The sequence below is a fragment of the Lissotriton helveticus genome, chromosome 7, assembly GCF_964261635.1.
Source record: "Lissotriton helveticus chromosome 7, aLisHel1.1, whole genome shotgun sequence".
Classification (NCBI taxonomy): Eukaryota; Metazoa; Chordata; class Amphibia; order Caudata; family Salamandridae; genus Lissotriton; species Lissotriton helveticus.
Genome location: NC_136068.1, coordinates 1432379251 through 1432395881, shown reverse-complemented (window position 1 = coordinate 1432395881; position 16631 = coordinate 1432379251). Strand labels below are relative to the sequence as shown.

General features: G+C 42.8%; 1 protein-coding gene across 2 annotated transcripts in view; it reads right to left on the bottom strand.

Moving 5' to 3' along the window:
* Positions 1–16631, bottom strand: part of ABCC3 (ATP binding cassette subfamily C member 3) — a 708094-nt gene that overhangs the window by 383661 nt on the left and 307802 nt on the right. For both annotated transcript variants that reach the window (XM_078654774.1, XM_078654775.1), the window contains exons 4-5: positions 8571–8708; positions 7699–7824 (exon numbers count right to left, since the gene is read on the bottom strand). In XM_078654774.1, coding sequence (XP_078510900.1) covers positions 7699–7824; positions 8571–8708 — 264 coding nt within the window. The remainder of the gene's footprint in view (positions 1–7698; positions 7825–8570; positions 8709–16631) is intronic.

Below are 16631 nucleotides of genomic sequence, written 5' to 3'. Positions count from 1 at the left end.
TTTCATTGACCTGTTCATTTGAACTTTTCTTCTGCATAAAATTTTTACCATTAAATTTGTTCTTATTTTTACACATTTTACTGAAATGGCCTTTCAACCTGCAATATTTGCTGGACACTTCCTGTCGTTCGCTAGGTGATCTGGACTTCCACACTTGAAGCATGCATATTCTCTCTTCTCTTGGAAAGGTTGATATTTACTTCTAAAAGAATTCCTCTCCTCAGGATTAGATTTCCTAATGACGTTTACTTCGGTTGATCTCTTTTCTGTAAGTACTTTTACTCCCAGGTTCATGCTTTCAAAACGATGAGCGATATCTAACGCTTTGTCTAAAGACAGATCCTCCGTGTCCAAAAGTTTCCCTTGAAGCTTGACATCAGCAATTTTGTGAACCATTTGATCTCGCAACATTTGATCATGAAAGGTAGAATAATTGCATTTAGATGCTAAAATCCTCAAGTCATTTATAAATGAGTCAACAGATTCACCTGGTAATTGACCTCTACTCAAAAATGTATGACGTGCCACTACTACGTGGACTTTCTTTATATATTGTTTATCCAATTGTTTGATGGCTTCTTCAAAAACATCTATAACTTGTTCGGTAGATGTTACATTACGTGAATCAATAGGCAAATGACTGAGGACATGTCTTCCTTCTGCGCCCAAACAGTGTTTCAGAATTGCTAGTTTCCTTTTGTCGGTGTAGTCTTCACCACCAATTGCTTCTATGTAAGCATAAAATCCCTCTTTCCACCTTTTCCACTCTAGAACTGGTTCACCGGGACACGGTAGGAAAGGTGGAGGAGCAGAGAAGCCTTCCATTTGTTTAAATTAGAAGTACTGAATTTTAGAAGCAAATATATTAAATGTTGAAAGCAATGAAGAATGAAGAAAAAAGAAAAAAAAATTCACATTTTTTTTTTTTTTACACTATTTTCCACTTATCATCAATGTTATTGAGATAAATTGTTTTTTCTGTGGTTTATTTAGGATATCCAGGTTATATTCGTCATGAATAACCTGTTACGAAGTTCCCTTCGTGTAAATGCACTTTCACAATGCTTTCCAATCAAATATAGCCCAAAAGATGGCCGTCGTGCTTCAAACTGCGTGATATTACGTCGTGACGCACATGCGCGCCAGCTGTCTCCGCTTCATGCGCTGCCGAGCTCTCGCGCTGATGGGCTCTCGCGCTCTCGCCAGCAAACACACTTCACGCGCTGCCTAGATCTTGTGCTGACGGGCTCTCGCGCTCTCGCGCAGCAAACGCAGGAAATGCCCAATTTGGTTTAAATTGAATTCTTCACTCACAGAAGACCGTACATCAGCGGGATTTTCTCCGTCGCGCTCCAGCTTCAGTCTTCAACACGGCGCCGTCTTCTTTCACAGGAACAACAGGACGACTCGTGATCCTCCTTATGCAACGCACCTCTAACGTCGCAGGTAGGGACTCCAGGCCTTGGTAACTCGTTCTTTTTCCCAACGTCGCCAGTGAAATGATGCTATCAAATCGTTTGATAGATTAGTAAAGGATAGTTTATTCAGAAGAGGTTAAAGCAGTATATATCTACAAGCCTGGGTCTCAACTGTCTTTCCTGGAATCTGGAACCCAGCAGTGTTCCCGATTCCAGGTATGACATAGCGATACCACAATTGCCTGTCTGCATTTCGGATGACAGAAGGCTGGGGAGCAGGAGGGCTCCAGATAGTCTAGGTAGGGTCAGGAAAGGGCTGAATAGACCTGGGCTGCAATGGGGGAAGGGGAGAAGATTTCCTTGCACCTCAAAGGGCCTGGTCTGCCTCTGACAATGCCGTCTCCACCTCCTGACAGGAATTCACACCAGAGAAGGCAGGATTGGTTCTGGCTGGGCACAGACACCCTCTGCCGAGAGGATCAAAGGATTTTTGGATACAAATACTGGGACCCAGGCCCCTGAACTTTAGAACTCATCTGGATCAAGAAGACTGCCAAGAAGAAGAGCTGGAGAGGCTGTTAGGAGGAACTACGACTTTGCTGTGTACTTTGCTTGGGCAGTGAAAGGCCTGGACTGGACTTTCTGCAACCTAATTTGTGAGTCTCTCCAAGGGCTTGAGGTAGAGCTTGCCCCCTGTTCACGAAGTCTCAGGAACAGCAAAGATTTCAAGCTCTTCTGCAGCAGCACTGGGGACTGTGTGTTTTGTGCTGTAACGAGGAAAACCCAACCAACGACGTCTACAAAGCCGCTGCTGACTCTGTGTCCTGAAGGCACCACAGAGGGCACCGCCGCAACGCCGCACTACAACCTTGGTCTCACCAACGATGCCTGTTGATGTCACCACCGAGCTGCTGCTTTCACCGCGAAATGTGGGCACCGTACTCCGCACCGCCTCGCTTCACGCCTCGCTTTGGCACTGCAGAGAGCACCGCCACAATGGCACACTGCGACCTTGGTCTCACCGACGACGCCTGTTGACACTGCCAACAAGCCATTGCTTGCACCCTGAAATGTGTGGGCACCGCACTCAGCACCGCCTCGCTTCACGGCGAAGCTTTGGCACCGCAGAGAGCACCAACACAATGGCACACTGCGACCTTGGTCTCACCGACGACGCCTGTTGACTCTGCCACCAAGCCACTGCTTGCACCCTAAAAAGTGTGGGCACCGCACTCCGCACCTCCTTGCTTCACGAGGATGCCTTGGCCTCCCTGACACCGCCGCTTCATGCCGAGATCGACACCGCTGCTTGCACTGCTCGTAAGTCAAATGAAGCACCGTCCTCATCCCGCACAGCAGCCGTGGCCTATCGACGCCGACACCATCGACTCTCGCTCGTCAGCCGACGACAGTGTTTCAGCAATGACAACGCCGCTGCTTGCACTAACCTGCTAGCACCGTGATGACCACCTCCTTTATCTCGCACTGCGACCCTGGTGTCAGCGACAATGCCATCTGACCCTCCCACTGAGCCGCTGCTCGCACTGCGACCTGGGGGCACCACATGCCGCACCGCAGCACCCGACGCCTGCCGACGCCAGCGCTCCTGATTCTCCTGAGAGGAGCTCAACCTGCAAAACGTGTGACTTCGAGGGCCCCCGACGACTCCTGCACCGACATCTGGAACCGACGCCTGCAGACGCCGCGCTTTTGGAAGCTCAACGAGAGGTCGCCAGCGCCCTGCATTTCTAAAAGGTACTGTTTGCGGGTCTTCCCGACACCGTAGCTGGCCCACGACGCAGCGGTCAGCCAGAACTGTTTAGATTTGTTTGCTCACAACGCCGTGATAGCCCCGGACGGAGCTATCAACATCAGGAACTATTATTAAAGCATATTTTGATAAGTGAAGATTTTGAAGTACTGTATTGTGGATTTTTATAGTTTTTGGTCTTGTCTTAAATATATAAAAATTGGATATTTTTCTAAACTGGGGTGGTGTCCTTTGGTAGTGCTTATACTGTATTACTGTTGGTTATGTGCAAATTCTTTACACACTGCCTGACTGCTCGTGCCAAGCTACCAAGGGGGTGGGGCAGGGGTGATTTTAGAAGTGTAACTCCCGTATCTTGACTAGAGTGGTGGTTTCTGCCTGGCTTTGGCTCAATCCTTAGCTTGCCAGAAATCCCATTTCAAACAACAATATTTTGAGCTTCAATATTATTGTAGAACAATTAAACAAAATAACGTACTTACCTTCAATATTCTTTTTCGGTCACAATATTTTGATTGTGATCCTGTGGTCAGATGCAATTTTGGAATCAATATTTAGGTGAAATACCCTGCTGGACCAATACTCTTTACTGATGATTGAGATCAGCATCAACACAGAACCTGAAGTTGTGGTTTAATAATATCTAATTAGGAAGATCTAAAGTAGATGCAATGTAAATGTAAATTTGTAATCTGAAACCCTACACTATATATATATATATATATATATATATATATATATATATATATATATATATATATTCACTGAAAAAACCATAGGTTTCACACACGTTATAGTTAGGAATTAGCATTTAAAAAACCTTAGAAATTTACTGAAAAAGCCATAGGTTTCACCCTTGTTATAGTTAGCTAAACATTTAACTCATACAAAACCTTTGAAATTCCCCCATTATAGTTAGTTCAGCTTACTATAACGGGCGCGCCCGTGAAGTTCAAAGGTGTTTTAAATGCTAATTTTAAAATGTATCAATTATTGTCCTTTTTGCGTTATTATACAAATGTTCTATATTTTCAACAATATTAAAATTTTAATTTTGATTTATGTATTATTATGTACTAATTTTTGATTTTTTTAATAATACTGGCATTATTTTATTTTGGGGGGTGTTTTTTAAGGTGCGCGCACGGTGTTTGCACGCATGCGCGCACGGTGTTCGCACCTCGCGATTTTTTAGACAAAAATGTTTTTATTTTTTTAGGCCTTCGGGGTCCTTCAGGACCTAGGGGGTCAGGGAGTCTCTACCCTGCCCCCTTTTCACGTTCTCCACTTTTGTTTTGGGCTCTCTTCTGCCTTGGAGTGACAAAATGGCGGCCTACACTTTCTGGTTTCCACCGATTAGAATGTTGACAGACGTCTAACAGCAAATCAGGATTCTGCTCGCGCACACCCGATTCGCGCACGGTGCACGCTTATAGATATATATATATATTTTCTTTTGATTTTCTCAGAAACTACTGGATGGATTTACACCATTTGAGCAAAAGCGTGATCTGCGAATCAGACTCTGCCATTTTGCCAAATTTCTTGTAATTCCGTTTAGCCGTTCGGGCTGTAGCCGTGTCTAATCGTCCTATGGAAAATAACATGGGGAAAACACGTTTTGGGACCCCCCTTTTTTCTCAGCCCCCACTTGACAAATCCCCCCAAAACTTTCAAGGAAGGAGCGGAACGGGCCATCTTCTTTAAGAAATTTGCGAAGATTCATCAACCGGCGCCAAAGTTATTCCCAATAGAATGTTGCGGATTTCCTATGGACTGCCAGTAGGTAATCTCTCTCTCTATATACATATATATATATATATACACACACACACATACACACACTCACTGGTTTTGTATGTAAATATTGGAAACTGACCACTGACCACAGCAATTGGCTTGTGTTTAAGTAGAAGATAAATGATAAATGTATTCCTGATATCTGTGGGTAAATTCATATTTATGTGTTATTTCATTGCTTTATTGAGTCTACCATGAGTATTTCAAACTAATGCACTCTACAGAGTCACACATACCAGTACTTGGTGCTTATTGGTAGGCCCACATAAATAAAGATTAGGGAGATGCACTTGGAGGTGGCAGAATATATAAGGGACATTAAAAGTAGCTATTTACATTTAATTTTTGTACATGTCTACATTTGTGGAAAGAGTGGGTGGGGTCAGTAGCACTCCTACCCATTGTTTTTCTTTACACATTTTAAATAATTAAAAGGGTTACATATTTTAACAAGAGGATTTGACAGGGAGGGGTGGGACGTGGGCTGGTAGCCCTTGTATTAGAGTAGGTATGACAACAACATGAGGAAGACTATTGTTGTGCACAATCCTGTAACTGTGCCCAGGTACCTTGGCGCTGAGGGGACTCTGCAGAGGTAGTTATTGACCTGGGGTAGGCCATTTAGTAGTAGTGGGGACGGTCAGTTTGATATGCAGTGACATTTTATTATAGACTTTGTAGGCAAAAGGGAAGCAAAACTGGACTCTATGGCAGATTTCCTCCAAAGAGATATCACAATGGGGTGAAAAGTGTGCACCCAGTTCAAATATGCAAGTCTCATGCAGATATATGTATATCTTAGGGGCTGTCCAAAATGCTCATTGTTCTCTTCCTCAGCTTAGGGTCAGAATCAAGGCCTTTTCTCACCCTTCTTGGCTGAGGTAATTACTCTGCATCCCAGGAGAGGGAACAAAGGCCTTCCCACACAATAGGAGTAATTAACAGTGCTTTCCTCAGCTCCTGAGGAGGAAGGGGCGGGGAAGAGAATCTGCATCTGTTAATTACCTGGCACACTTTACCAGGGAGGGGACAGCTCATGCCCAGCGAACAAAGGAGGATGCCCAGACAACAAGACCTAATACAGGGGGGCCTTTTAGTGAAAATGGCTTTGGTAGTGATGTCAGCCTGGGGCAGAGCCGAGCCTCCCACATGAGATGTGATCTGTGATGTATAGATGGCGCCATCTTGAACTGGCCCAGTATGCTGTTCAGGAGGGCTGGGACAGGTGTGGAGAGATCATGTGGCACCATAGGATTAGCCAGGGGTGCTTGGCTTCTAGAACTTTCCACCCTCATTTAAAAACCCTTGCACAAGGGAGAGAGGATGCTTTTTACTGCAACTCGATGGTGACAGCTATGACAACTGGAAGGACAAGCCCCCTGATGCTCTAAATGACTGAGGAATCTGCCCACAGATGACCCTAGGACCAGTGGGTCTCTCCAAGACCAGGAGGAAAGCTGGCTCAGGAACAAGCTCCCTGCAAAGTACACAGCTTCTGTGGCCAGGACGACTGAAGCGTGTGAGGCTCTGCCGCATCTTCCTTAAATTTTCCTAAAGGAGGGCTAGGGCCCGGGATTGAGGATTATTTTTCTATTTTACCCAGGGTGGGCATCTGTGGGGGCCCCCTCCCCAGGCTCATTATCACCCCCGGGCCGATGCAAGGTGAAGGGGAGACCTGACGCACCCCAGTAAGGAAGCAGAAATGGGTTAGGAACCCAAACTCCAGACTCCGCCACCATAAAAGGAAAGGAGGAGCACCAACACGCCCCCCAAACCCCCAATAGTGATGGCCTTGCCTCTGCTCCCGGTGCCTGTGTTTGTGGGGAGCAGGGCAGCCATCACCCAACAGAGCATGGAGTGGGCAGGGAGAAGAAGGCTGCTGGCTCCCGCGCTGGCAAGGACAAGCAAGTCAGGTGGAGGGGGTCCCCGCGCAGCTCCATTACACTGAAGGTCGGGAGTGTCTGGGTGGGACAGGGCACCCCAAAGAATAAGAATAAAATCTAAATAAATTGTGAGGCCTCGTGCCAAAGAAAAATCGGTTCTCCCCAGACCAGCAGGAGACACTCATTAAAATAATCACTGCTTCTCTGCTGGGGTGCCCCATAATACCCTGTGGGGATTATTTGCATATCACTTTGTTAACTGTGGTGGCCCTAAAACAGGCAGGGGCACCATCAGCAATAAGAAGGAGATCTAGCCCACACCACCTCCCCTGAGTAGGCCTTGGACTGCTCTGCTTCACTACCTTGAAAGAGTCAAGCGCTACAGTGGGGTGATTTGTTCCCAGTAAGGGAACATTGTGAACCTATTACTTGTGCAGGATGCAATAACCTAAATTCTTACATATTGTATATATATTGTAGAAACCTAGTTAGGAAGCAACAGAGTGCCTTTTTATAATGGGGAGCTGTTCAGAGACAATGTGAAATTGTGACTTTAAAAGGGGATTTACACCTTTGAATTATACAACTAGAACAAAGTAGAACATTTATAAGTGCTTTCACACATTTACATTTTTTGACACATGGAGATAAAATGATGTGCTCAGAAAGTCATGATCTAGATAGGTCTGAACTCAGGACAACACACTAGCTACTAGACCACACCTTCTCCCCTCTAATTAAAAAAAGAGACCCACAAAATCTACACATAACAGGCATGTTAACAAATTTTAAATTGAACTAAATGGCAGTATATATGCATACTTACAGCATCAGACGTGGCAGGAGAGAAAAACGGAGGGCGCTCTTTAAAGCAGGAGAGGATCAGCTCAGCCACAAGAAGTGAAAAATAGATGTAAAATGTTGTAAATCGAAACATATCCTTAACATGGCCCTAGTGTGAAAAAAATGTATTCGTTAGTAAGTACTAGCAATGCGAAACGATTCTATTTACCATCATTAACAATAATATAGAAATACACAAAGCAATATAAAAGGGAGTTAATTGGTTTTCCATATGCCGACAAATCCAAATGGACGAGGCCCTCTCCCCCAGAGAAAAGGGGCATAAGAGTGGGACTATAGATGCTGTTTAGAGTCCTCAAAATCTAATCCTCCTACAATTCCTTGTATTTTGTATGTACAGCTAAGTGCTAAAAATTCTAATGTGCCTCATTTACAACCAACAACCATCAGATATACAGAGTACATTTGAGAAAAGAGCAATACAATTAAATTACACAAAAAGCACAGAACATTTCCTCTCTGTTACACAAGTTAATGAGGAAATGCGTAGTTGGTAGTGCTTATATTTGAGCTGGTGGTTCCCAGTGCAGCCCTCCGGGACCCATTTTTGAGAACCAGCTTTATGTTTCCCTCATCAGATATTGACCAAGAGCAAGTGAGGGAAAAACAAACACAGGGCAATAAGGAGAAAGAGAAAGACGGAAAAGCCATCACAAAGATTGAGCTGAAAGGGGGCATGAAGTGTTTGATAGTGGAAAAAAAGGCATTCGGTAGATTCAAGACAACACAGGCTCGACATTTGACACACTGAAGTTTAACAAATAATTTCACAAATTAAGCACAGGTAATTGGCATGTTCTTGTATTTTTTATCCTTCATCTGATAGGTGCTTACCTCGGCTGAAGAGACAATGATCTTGGACCGGAAAGGAACTATTGCACAAAGTGTTGCTAAAAACCAAAAAATGAAGAGGACACCGGATGACTGTACTCCTCGCAATCTTTCATGCTGAATTAGTAACGTTGCCATAATCTGTAAAAAAAAGAAACAGATTCTTCATGTGTCAGACTCCTATGTAAAAAGAGAGTTTCAAGGCTAAAGAAAATTCTTTATTTGTCAGGATAAATGTTTTTCACATTGTGAAATATTACCAATAAAACATACTTTGTTATGGATGATACAAAAAGATCTATGAGGCCTATTCACAAACTTCATTTTGTAGTACATGTTTTAGTACTACCTACGTGCTGCAAAATGCTATTCACAAATCTATTCACAAACCCATGTGCCCCCTTGCAAGCACTCAATGGTGCAAAGGCACAAGGGAGCCCTGTAGGTCCCCCCTTTGTTCCCTCACCACTGCACTTTTCATGGCAGCCATGAAAAGTGCAGCGGTGAGGAAACGCTTAATATGCTTGGCGGTGCCGCAGCAGCACTACCAGTATATTAGCAACCTCAGACTGCTATACCACCACCAGGAATTGTGGATCCCTGGCGGCAGCAGCGGCAGTCCAGTGGCTGTTAAACCGCCACAGTCCTAAAGTGGCTGGCGGACCGCAAGTCTGGCGGACCACGGACCGTCACCACAGATTTGGCAGAACTCGTAATGAGACCCGAAGTAAGCCCAGAACCAAGCATGGCCAACCACTGGTACAGCAATGCCCTCCCATAGAACAAAATGGTCATATAAACCCACATCAAATAATGTTAAATTAAATCAAATTACAATATTTAAAGTAGTTGCAAATATAAACAATTATAGCTCAACATTAAAATATATAAAGTACACATTTATCATTTACATATTTTTTATTCAATTCCTAATTTAAAAATTGATGTAACAATATATTGTATTAAAATATGATTAAATTGAATCACTTTTGTTAAATTCTATACTTCACTTGCAGTACACAAAACACATTTCTTTTTTTATTTTACTTAGAGTTTTTAACTTAAAAATATAAGGTTTATGTTATTTATTTACATTTATTAAAATTACATAATTAGTGCTGTGGCATTTTTTTCTTTAATTCTACTTTTAAAATAGACATATAAAATTAGTCTATATTCCTATTTTATGCAGAAATATTTTTTTAAATAAATAAAAATTTTACATTTTCCTTATATTTTACCATAGGGAGACTCCACAGTCGTGTTGGAGATCTTCACATTGCACATTTAAATTAAAAAATAAATTCCCACCCACTGAAATTAAATTATATGTTTTATTACACCATATAAAGTGATTATAAACAATTGAAAATAATTAAATTATATTTTTAGAAAATGTATTTACATTAAAAAAGCTTTTTTAAATATGTTATGGTTCAATAATAATTATGTATATTAATTATACATATTTGTAATATTAAATTATAAATATTTAAGTTAACTTTACTTCTGAGTGGGCAAGCAACGCATCAAGATGGCAGCATTCTAAAAGAGCCCCGACGTAAGGTACATTTATTAGTTAAAAACATCTGTTCCGCACTGAAATGTTCACCTTAAGAGCTTATGGCAAGGTATCTGTAAATAGTCTGTGTGAGCGAGGTATCTGTCGGGAGACTGCCAGCCAGAGGAAGCGAACCTGTGAGGCAGTAGCCTGCCTGCTGGCTGGCTTGTGCTGCTCATGCAGCCACAGGGCGACCCAACGCACAATGTAGAAAAACAGGGCCCGCTTGGTCACCTCCACTGCTAGAATATGGGAAGCCTTAAAGGTCATCATCCATGCGGAATGTATCGCTAAGCAGAATGGTATCCTCTACGAGTCTATGAGAGCTAGATTTATGCAACTAGAGACGGAACTGTGGCACATTGAACAACATTTTGATACCTCTGAAGATAAAGCGGCTCTGGGCTCTATGAATCATAAATTAGCGGAACTTAGACCAGGCAGAGAAGGGGGGTAAATTGACAAGTAAATACAATCTGGTGCACCACTATGGGGAAGATGATAGGTCAGGACTTACCTAAGCTACACTTATATAACTAGCTGGGAACCCATTAAAATACTAGAGACCTTTGTAAATTATGATAGGGAGCTGTACACCTCCAAACCAAAGGAAGATATTGTAGATATACACAAATATCTAGATAGGGCTATGCTGGAAAGAGTAGGGCAAGAAGGGCGCACAATCCTACCTCAACCGATCACTACAGAAGAAATAAAATCTATGATTAAACAGCAGCACAAAAATGGGAGCACACTGGCCAGTGATAGACTCCCAGCTGAATTTTATAGGGAATATGTAGAAGAACTGGTGGATCTCCTTCCGGAGGTTTACAATGAAGCATACAGGGTGGGTAGACTCCCTCTGCCCCTTAGAAAGGACATAGTGATTACCCAAGCCGGATATACCCCAATAAAATGCGAATCATATCGGCCCCAGTCCTGTTAGGTCGATGTAGCGAAGCTGCAAATTTCTTACATGGTCCTATTTTTCACATTAACATTTCGGCTGTGACTTTTGCACATATTTGTGTGTTTGACAGTGTTGGATTACTTTCTCTTAAGCTACTTGATTTACTCATCTAGCTTTGCACAACATTACCACGATGCCTCGAGCATCATGTATACGCCCCTTCTACGTACTATGTACAAATGTTGTTTCTGTTTTTACCCATGGGGCGACCTGGCTATCTACAAATCCATAACATCGCTAATCTATACGCACATTGCAAAGCTGCTTTCTATTATAAATAAAGAGCATCCCATAAGATTAGCAGAGGAGGCACTTCAGCTGACACCGAGGGCTACTGACTTCACCACGCAGCAGTCTGATATCTCTGTGAGGGGTGTCCAGTTTGTGCCAAGACGGGGTCCTTCATTCTCTCCCGCCAGGTAATGGGGTTGGATCGTCTCCTCAAAAGATTCTTGGCTCTACACCTACACACACTCTAGTTACACTTAGAGTAGAGTTTGCATAGTAGGAGTATGCCTGATTACTGCCTTGTTTATATGCCTGCAAATATATAGCACGATGGTAGAACTATATCTACTATTTATGCTTTTGGTGCTTGTAATCACTTACAGCTGCTCTGGCTACTGGTTATCGCAGCACATGTATTCTATTTAAGAATAATGTTGTTTCAATAGATATATTGGAAACGTTCCACTGTGTGGTCTCTGTATATTTCTCTGAGCACAAGTAAGAATGAGTGACTGAGCAAAAGGTTCTGATCTGTATTTGTATCCCTGAGAGGTCACGGTTGTCATGTACAGTGGTTGCCAGAACCATTCACTCCCTGGTGAGGTTAGGGGGCTTGTGGTGGCACTGTGAGCTAGCTGGTCTTTAGGCCAACATATCATACGGGGTGCTGGGTATCAGTCTAGGCACCTCTCTCAAAGTTTATGTTGTCCAACAAAGGGGCAGGTCCTACGAATTAGTGGGAACTACTCGACAGTCGCTTATTAACGTGGACAGTAAAATTCTAACCAAAATACTTGCAAATGGAATGCTGCCATTGCTGACACACTTAATCAAACTGTATCAATCTGTTTGTATTCTGTTTAGGTCTCCTGCGGACAATTTGAGAACACTATTTTCACTCATTCATCAAATAAATCCAATCCTGCCTGTTTTGGCTACATTCCTAGATGCCGCAAAGGCATTTGACACAGTTGAATGGCCATCTCTGATGGCAGTATTAGAAAGAATGAATATTGGTAAGAATATTTTGAAGTGGGCTACACTTATCTATGCAGAACCACTGGCCAGGTCTCAGTGATGAAGAGGATATTGGGTGAGTCACTGCTCAGAAGGTCACATTTTTCGGTTGTGTGTTTGCTGAGTGAATGTGTCTTGAGAAGCATTCATGTGAGTGGGAGTTGGTGTGCAGGGTTGCCATGACATGTGGTGTAGTGTAGGCATTGTTGATGTTTATGTGGTGTATGTGGTGGGCGGGGTGTTGAGTGCGTTTCTAGTATTTTGTGGGGTTGGGTGTTGGTGGGTGGCTGCTGGAGAACCAGAAGTGGGTACAGGTGAAAGTTCCTAGCGTGGTGTATGGTGCGCCACAGCAGCAGTTGGGGGATGGCGTTTGGGGTCTAGCTATCTAAGGAGTGCTACAGAGTATCACTGGTGCGGTGATAGGTCTAGGGTTCCTGGCGCTGGGCGCAGTCCAGATGCAGACGGGCGCAGACAGGCTTATCTTTGGTGTGCCTTCAGCATGCCATTAGTGCTCCTGCTGTGCTCATCTACTGTGCATCTGTGCAACAGCTGTAATTAAATAGATCCTGGGAGGGGGGAGTTGAGAGTGCATGATGTCATTTCCTGTGCTGATGGGTGACGGGAAATGAAGTCCACTTGCTTGAAATTCTTCTTTAAAAGACGGTTTAGACTAGAAAACTAGTAATGGTACTTTCTGTCCAGATCGATGATGGGAAAATCAGTGATATCACTTCCTGTGCATGGAGATGATGGGAGATTCATTGATGTTACTTCCTGTGCTGATGGGTGATGGGATCATTGCTGATGTGATGCGGATGTGCTGCTGTCAGCAGACCAAGGAGTTCTCACCAAACAGAAGGTACAGACTAATCTGTTATAGGTTTCTGCAAAGACTATAGTTGACATAAAGACCATGGTTCAATATGGTCTCGAAAACAACGCCAATCGTAAGTGATGTAGAGTGTTTGAGAACAACTTTATACATCTGGTCTGGCACTGTCCAGTTGTGAATGAGTACTGGAAGCAGGTAACTGCGGCCATGACAGACAAGACAGACCATGAGGTTCCACTATTACCCCCAGGGAGGCACAATTTGGATATGTAAAAAATATTCAGAAGGGTTACCGCAAACTGATAGCTATTGCAATGCTGCTTAGCACACCTAGAGAGGCTGTGGCATGGTGGGATGCCATGCACCTCAGGACTGGCTTAAGGACATGACCCTTTTCAAATGGTCAGAAACCTATTGCACTACTCTCCCAAGTGCAACACGAGCTAAAGAATTTTGGTGACCTCTGGGGTCCTATCAGTCTGTTGTAGCCAACACATGATGCCAAGTACCTGAGAAACAATCAAAACATTGCCATTAAGAGATGTGAGTTTAATTCACATGTAACACTGATCAAGATGAATATGTCTGCTATAACAAATCAGGTTGTAACAATATATGAAAACTATGCTCGGTTAATGGGATGAGTTCAATGCATTTCTGATCATGACCACTAGTATTGCAAAATGCAAAGGATTCTGGGTGTATGCCTCTCCAAAATGCTCATGCTATGTCTGTCTGAACAGCGGAATAAAGCTTAAAATAATAAATAGTGTTATTTCCTATGTGGTTTAGATTTAAGTCCCTGTCTTCAATATTATTTTGTAAGAGAGGGTTCTGCAGTGCCAGTGCAGGCCATGTGTGGTTGTGAACTTACTACTGTTTTGTTTCAGTAATAACTTACACTCGTAGGTTTGCCTCGACTCTCTCATACAAGAAGTGGAGATATGGAAGTCTACACTTTTGAGTAACCTTAAGTTTAGGTTTTGAGACTAGCCAAACTGAGTAAAATTACTCAAAAGTCTATGAGTGAAAAACTTAAAAGTGTAATTTACCTTTTTAAATAGCTCTGTATATATTTGAAAAATAAGCTCATTGTAAACAATGCGTATTAAGGTTAAGATCTATATGTAAAACTCTTTAAATGGGCATTGGTATTCTCCTAGCAGGAATGGAAATGCAGAAAGAGTGACCTGACATGACACTATTGTAGATGCATGCACATTTTAACAAGGCTACCAGTGGCCTGTCTCCGAGAATCAGCGCGGATCACCCACTTCCTTTTGTTACTCAGGAAACGATTTCTAGGTTCCCACACCGCAACTCAGGAAAAAAGATCACAAGACTAGTAATGCATGACAGTATAGAGCATTTGCCTGGTCAGCATGTAATCTTCCTGCTTTGTCAGTCAGCTGATACTGGTGCCTCTGTAACTGGCCATCTGGACAAGGACAAACATGCAGCTTCTCAATAATCTTAAAATCAGACTTTGTGCAAAACTCCTATAACACAGAAGCTGAGGAGGGTTGGGGATAGTGATTATGACTGCTGGAAGGTATATGACAGTGCTATGTTTCGGTACCAATGGGATATTCAAAATGTCAATAAAAGATTTTTTTTTTAAATCCTATAATAAAACAAGCATTTATTCCACTGATAAAATAAGGTACATTTCTTTCAGATGTGAAAGTAGTCATTTCTCTAGCTGCCTAGCACTGCACACACAAGTGCCTATCCTGCCCCCGACAGTGATCCCATTTTGCTTTCAAGATATGTGATTTATTTGAAATGAATATTTTGTCCTCTCCCACCTTGCCATCACACATTATTTTAAAAAGGCAGTTTAAGAACTCAATGGAAAGCGTTTACTCTGGTTTTGAGTTTTACCGCTTCATTCTTTGTTTAATTATTAGAAAATATATGTATATTGCTCCATCATCTCCGTAAATAAAAGCATTTAAAGCTGCACTGTTAAATTTATTTTCATTTGTGTATATTAACCCGTTGCGTTCGGCCGTTGGCCGTTGCGAGCACTAGCTTCGTAGTGCTGCACACGTCCAACAGCCGGCGTGGCGCCGCCCGTGCAAGGAAACGCCTGAACCGCGGCAGAATTACGGCCGCGGTTAACGGGTTAAGAAGTGTTAGGGGAAAGACTGTGCAGCTTAAAGTCTACTTATCGATCGGTTGGTCGAGCAATCCACACTGACTGACTCTTTCCTTCTCTCTCCCACTCGCACATGCTCAAATTCGGCATTACATTTCTCCTCTGTCTCATGATAACAGTGCTTACTTTATCAATAAAAACATAAGTCGGGAGGTCACTGCAGCTTACACCACCAATTGCCCCTGCCAGAACTGACAATGGCAGTATCGACACAACTATAAACTATCACACTCCTACATATTCGACAGTTCAGATCATTCCAGGCCCCCAAGGCTAAAGGAATGGCTTTGGCGGCAGGTATTAGTCATTTCAATGCATATGGAATTAATAAACAACTTTTGCATCATTTCTAAATTAGAGAAACACCACCACTATGTGGCAGACAGTCATATGTGCAGCTATTGCCAATTAAGTGCAGGTGCCTAGCACCACAAACCATCAATTTAAAATTAAGCACCGCTTGCTACCCTCACACATATGATACAAATGTTGAATAATGGACTGCTCTCGATCTTTCTCTCGCTTTTCAGTTTCTTGATTGACTCCTCGGAAATGCACAAAAGCAGATTTCACACTATTTTTGGATTCAATGACTGGGCTCTGCAGTCTCTCCCTACTTACGCCAATTTCTCAGCTCCACACCCACCTCTGCAAGGATCATGCCTGCTGTAGAAGATACAACTTCAAATGATCCTCTCTATTGATTGTTTCAATAGCTCTCTTGCCCCTCAGGCTATAATTGGCCCCATTAGTTTAACAAAGCCAGATTGGTTGATGCTGTAGTAGTATGGCCCTGATCATATTTAAAGTATATGCAGCCCCTCATATTAGCCCATCTTACAGTGGTTTTGCCTCGTGTGTGCTGACTGCAGATGAACATTTGTAGATGTGCTATTGTATATCTAATGATACCTATTTTAGGATATAGATGTGCTATTTTATATCTAATGATACCTATTTTAGGATATCAGAGATGCTCTGGGTATGTATCTATGTAAAGGCCATCTAAATCTTGAGAAATAACTATGGATCTAAACTTGTTTTTCTCCTTTTTTTATCAACAAAGAGTAAGATTGATTTGGTGTGCTTGATGTCTCCCCCATTTATGATCTCATATGTTAGTGCTCTGTTTAGTTAGGCTATCTGTGGGAGGTAATCAGTCCTTTGTGTGGGGACAGAACACAGCCATTTCAGATGTATGTGTCAACTCCCTCTCCCTCTTCCAGCCCAGGAAGGCTACAGGAATGCAGATGAATGCAGATGACTCCTCTGTCACACCCACCTTTCCTGTGTTT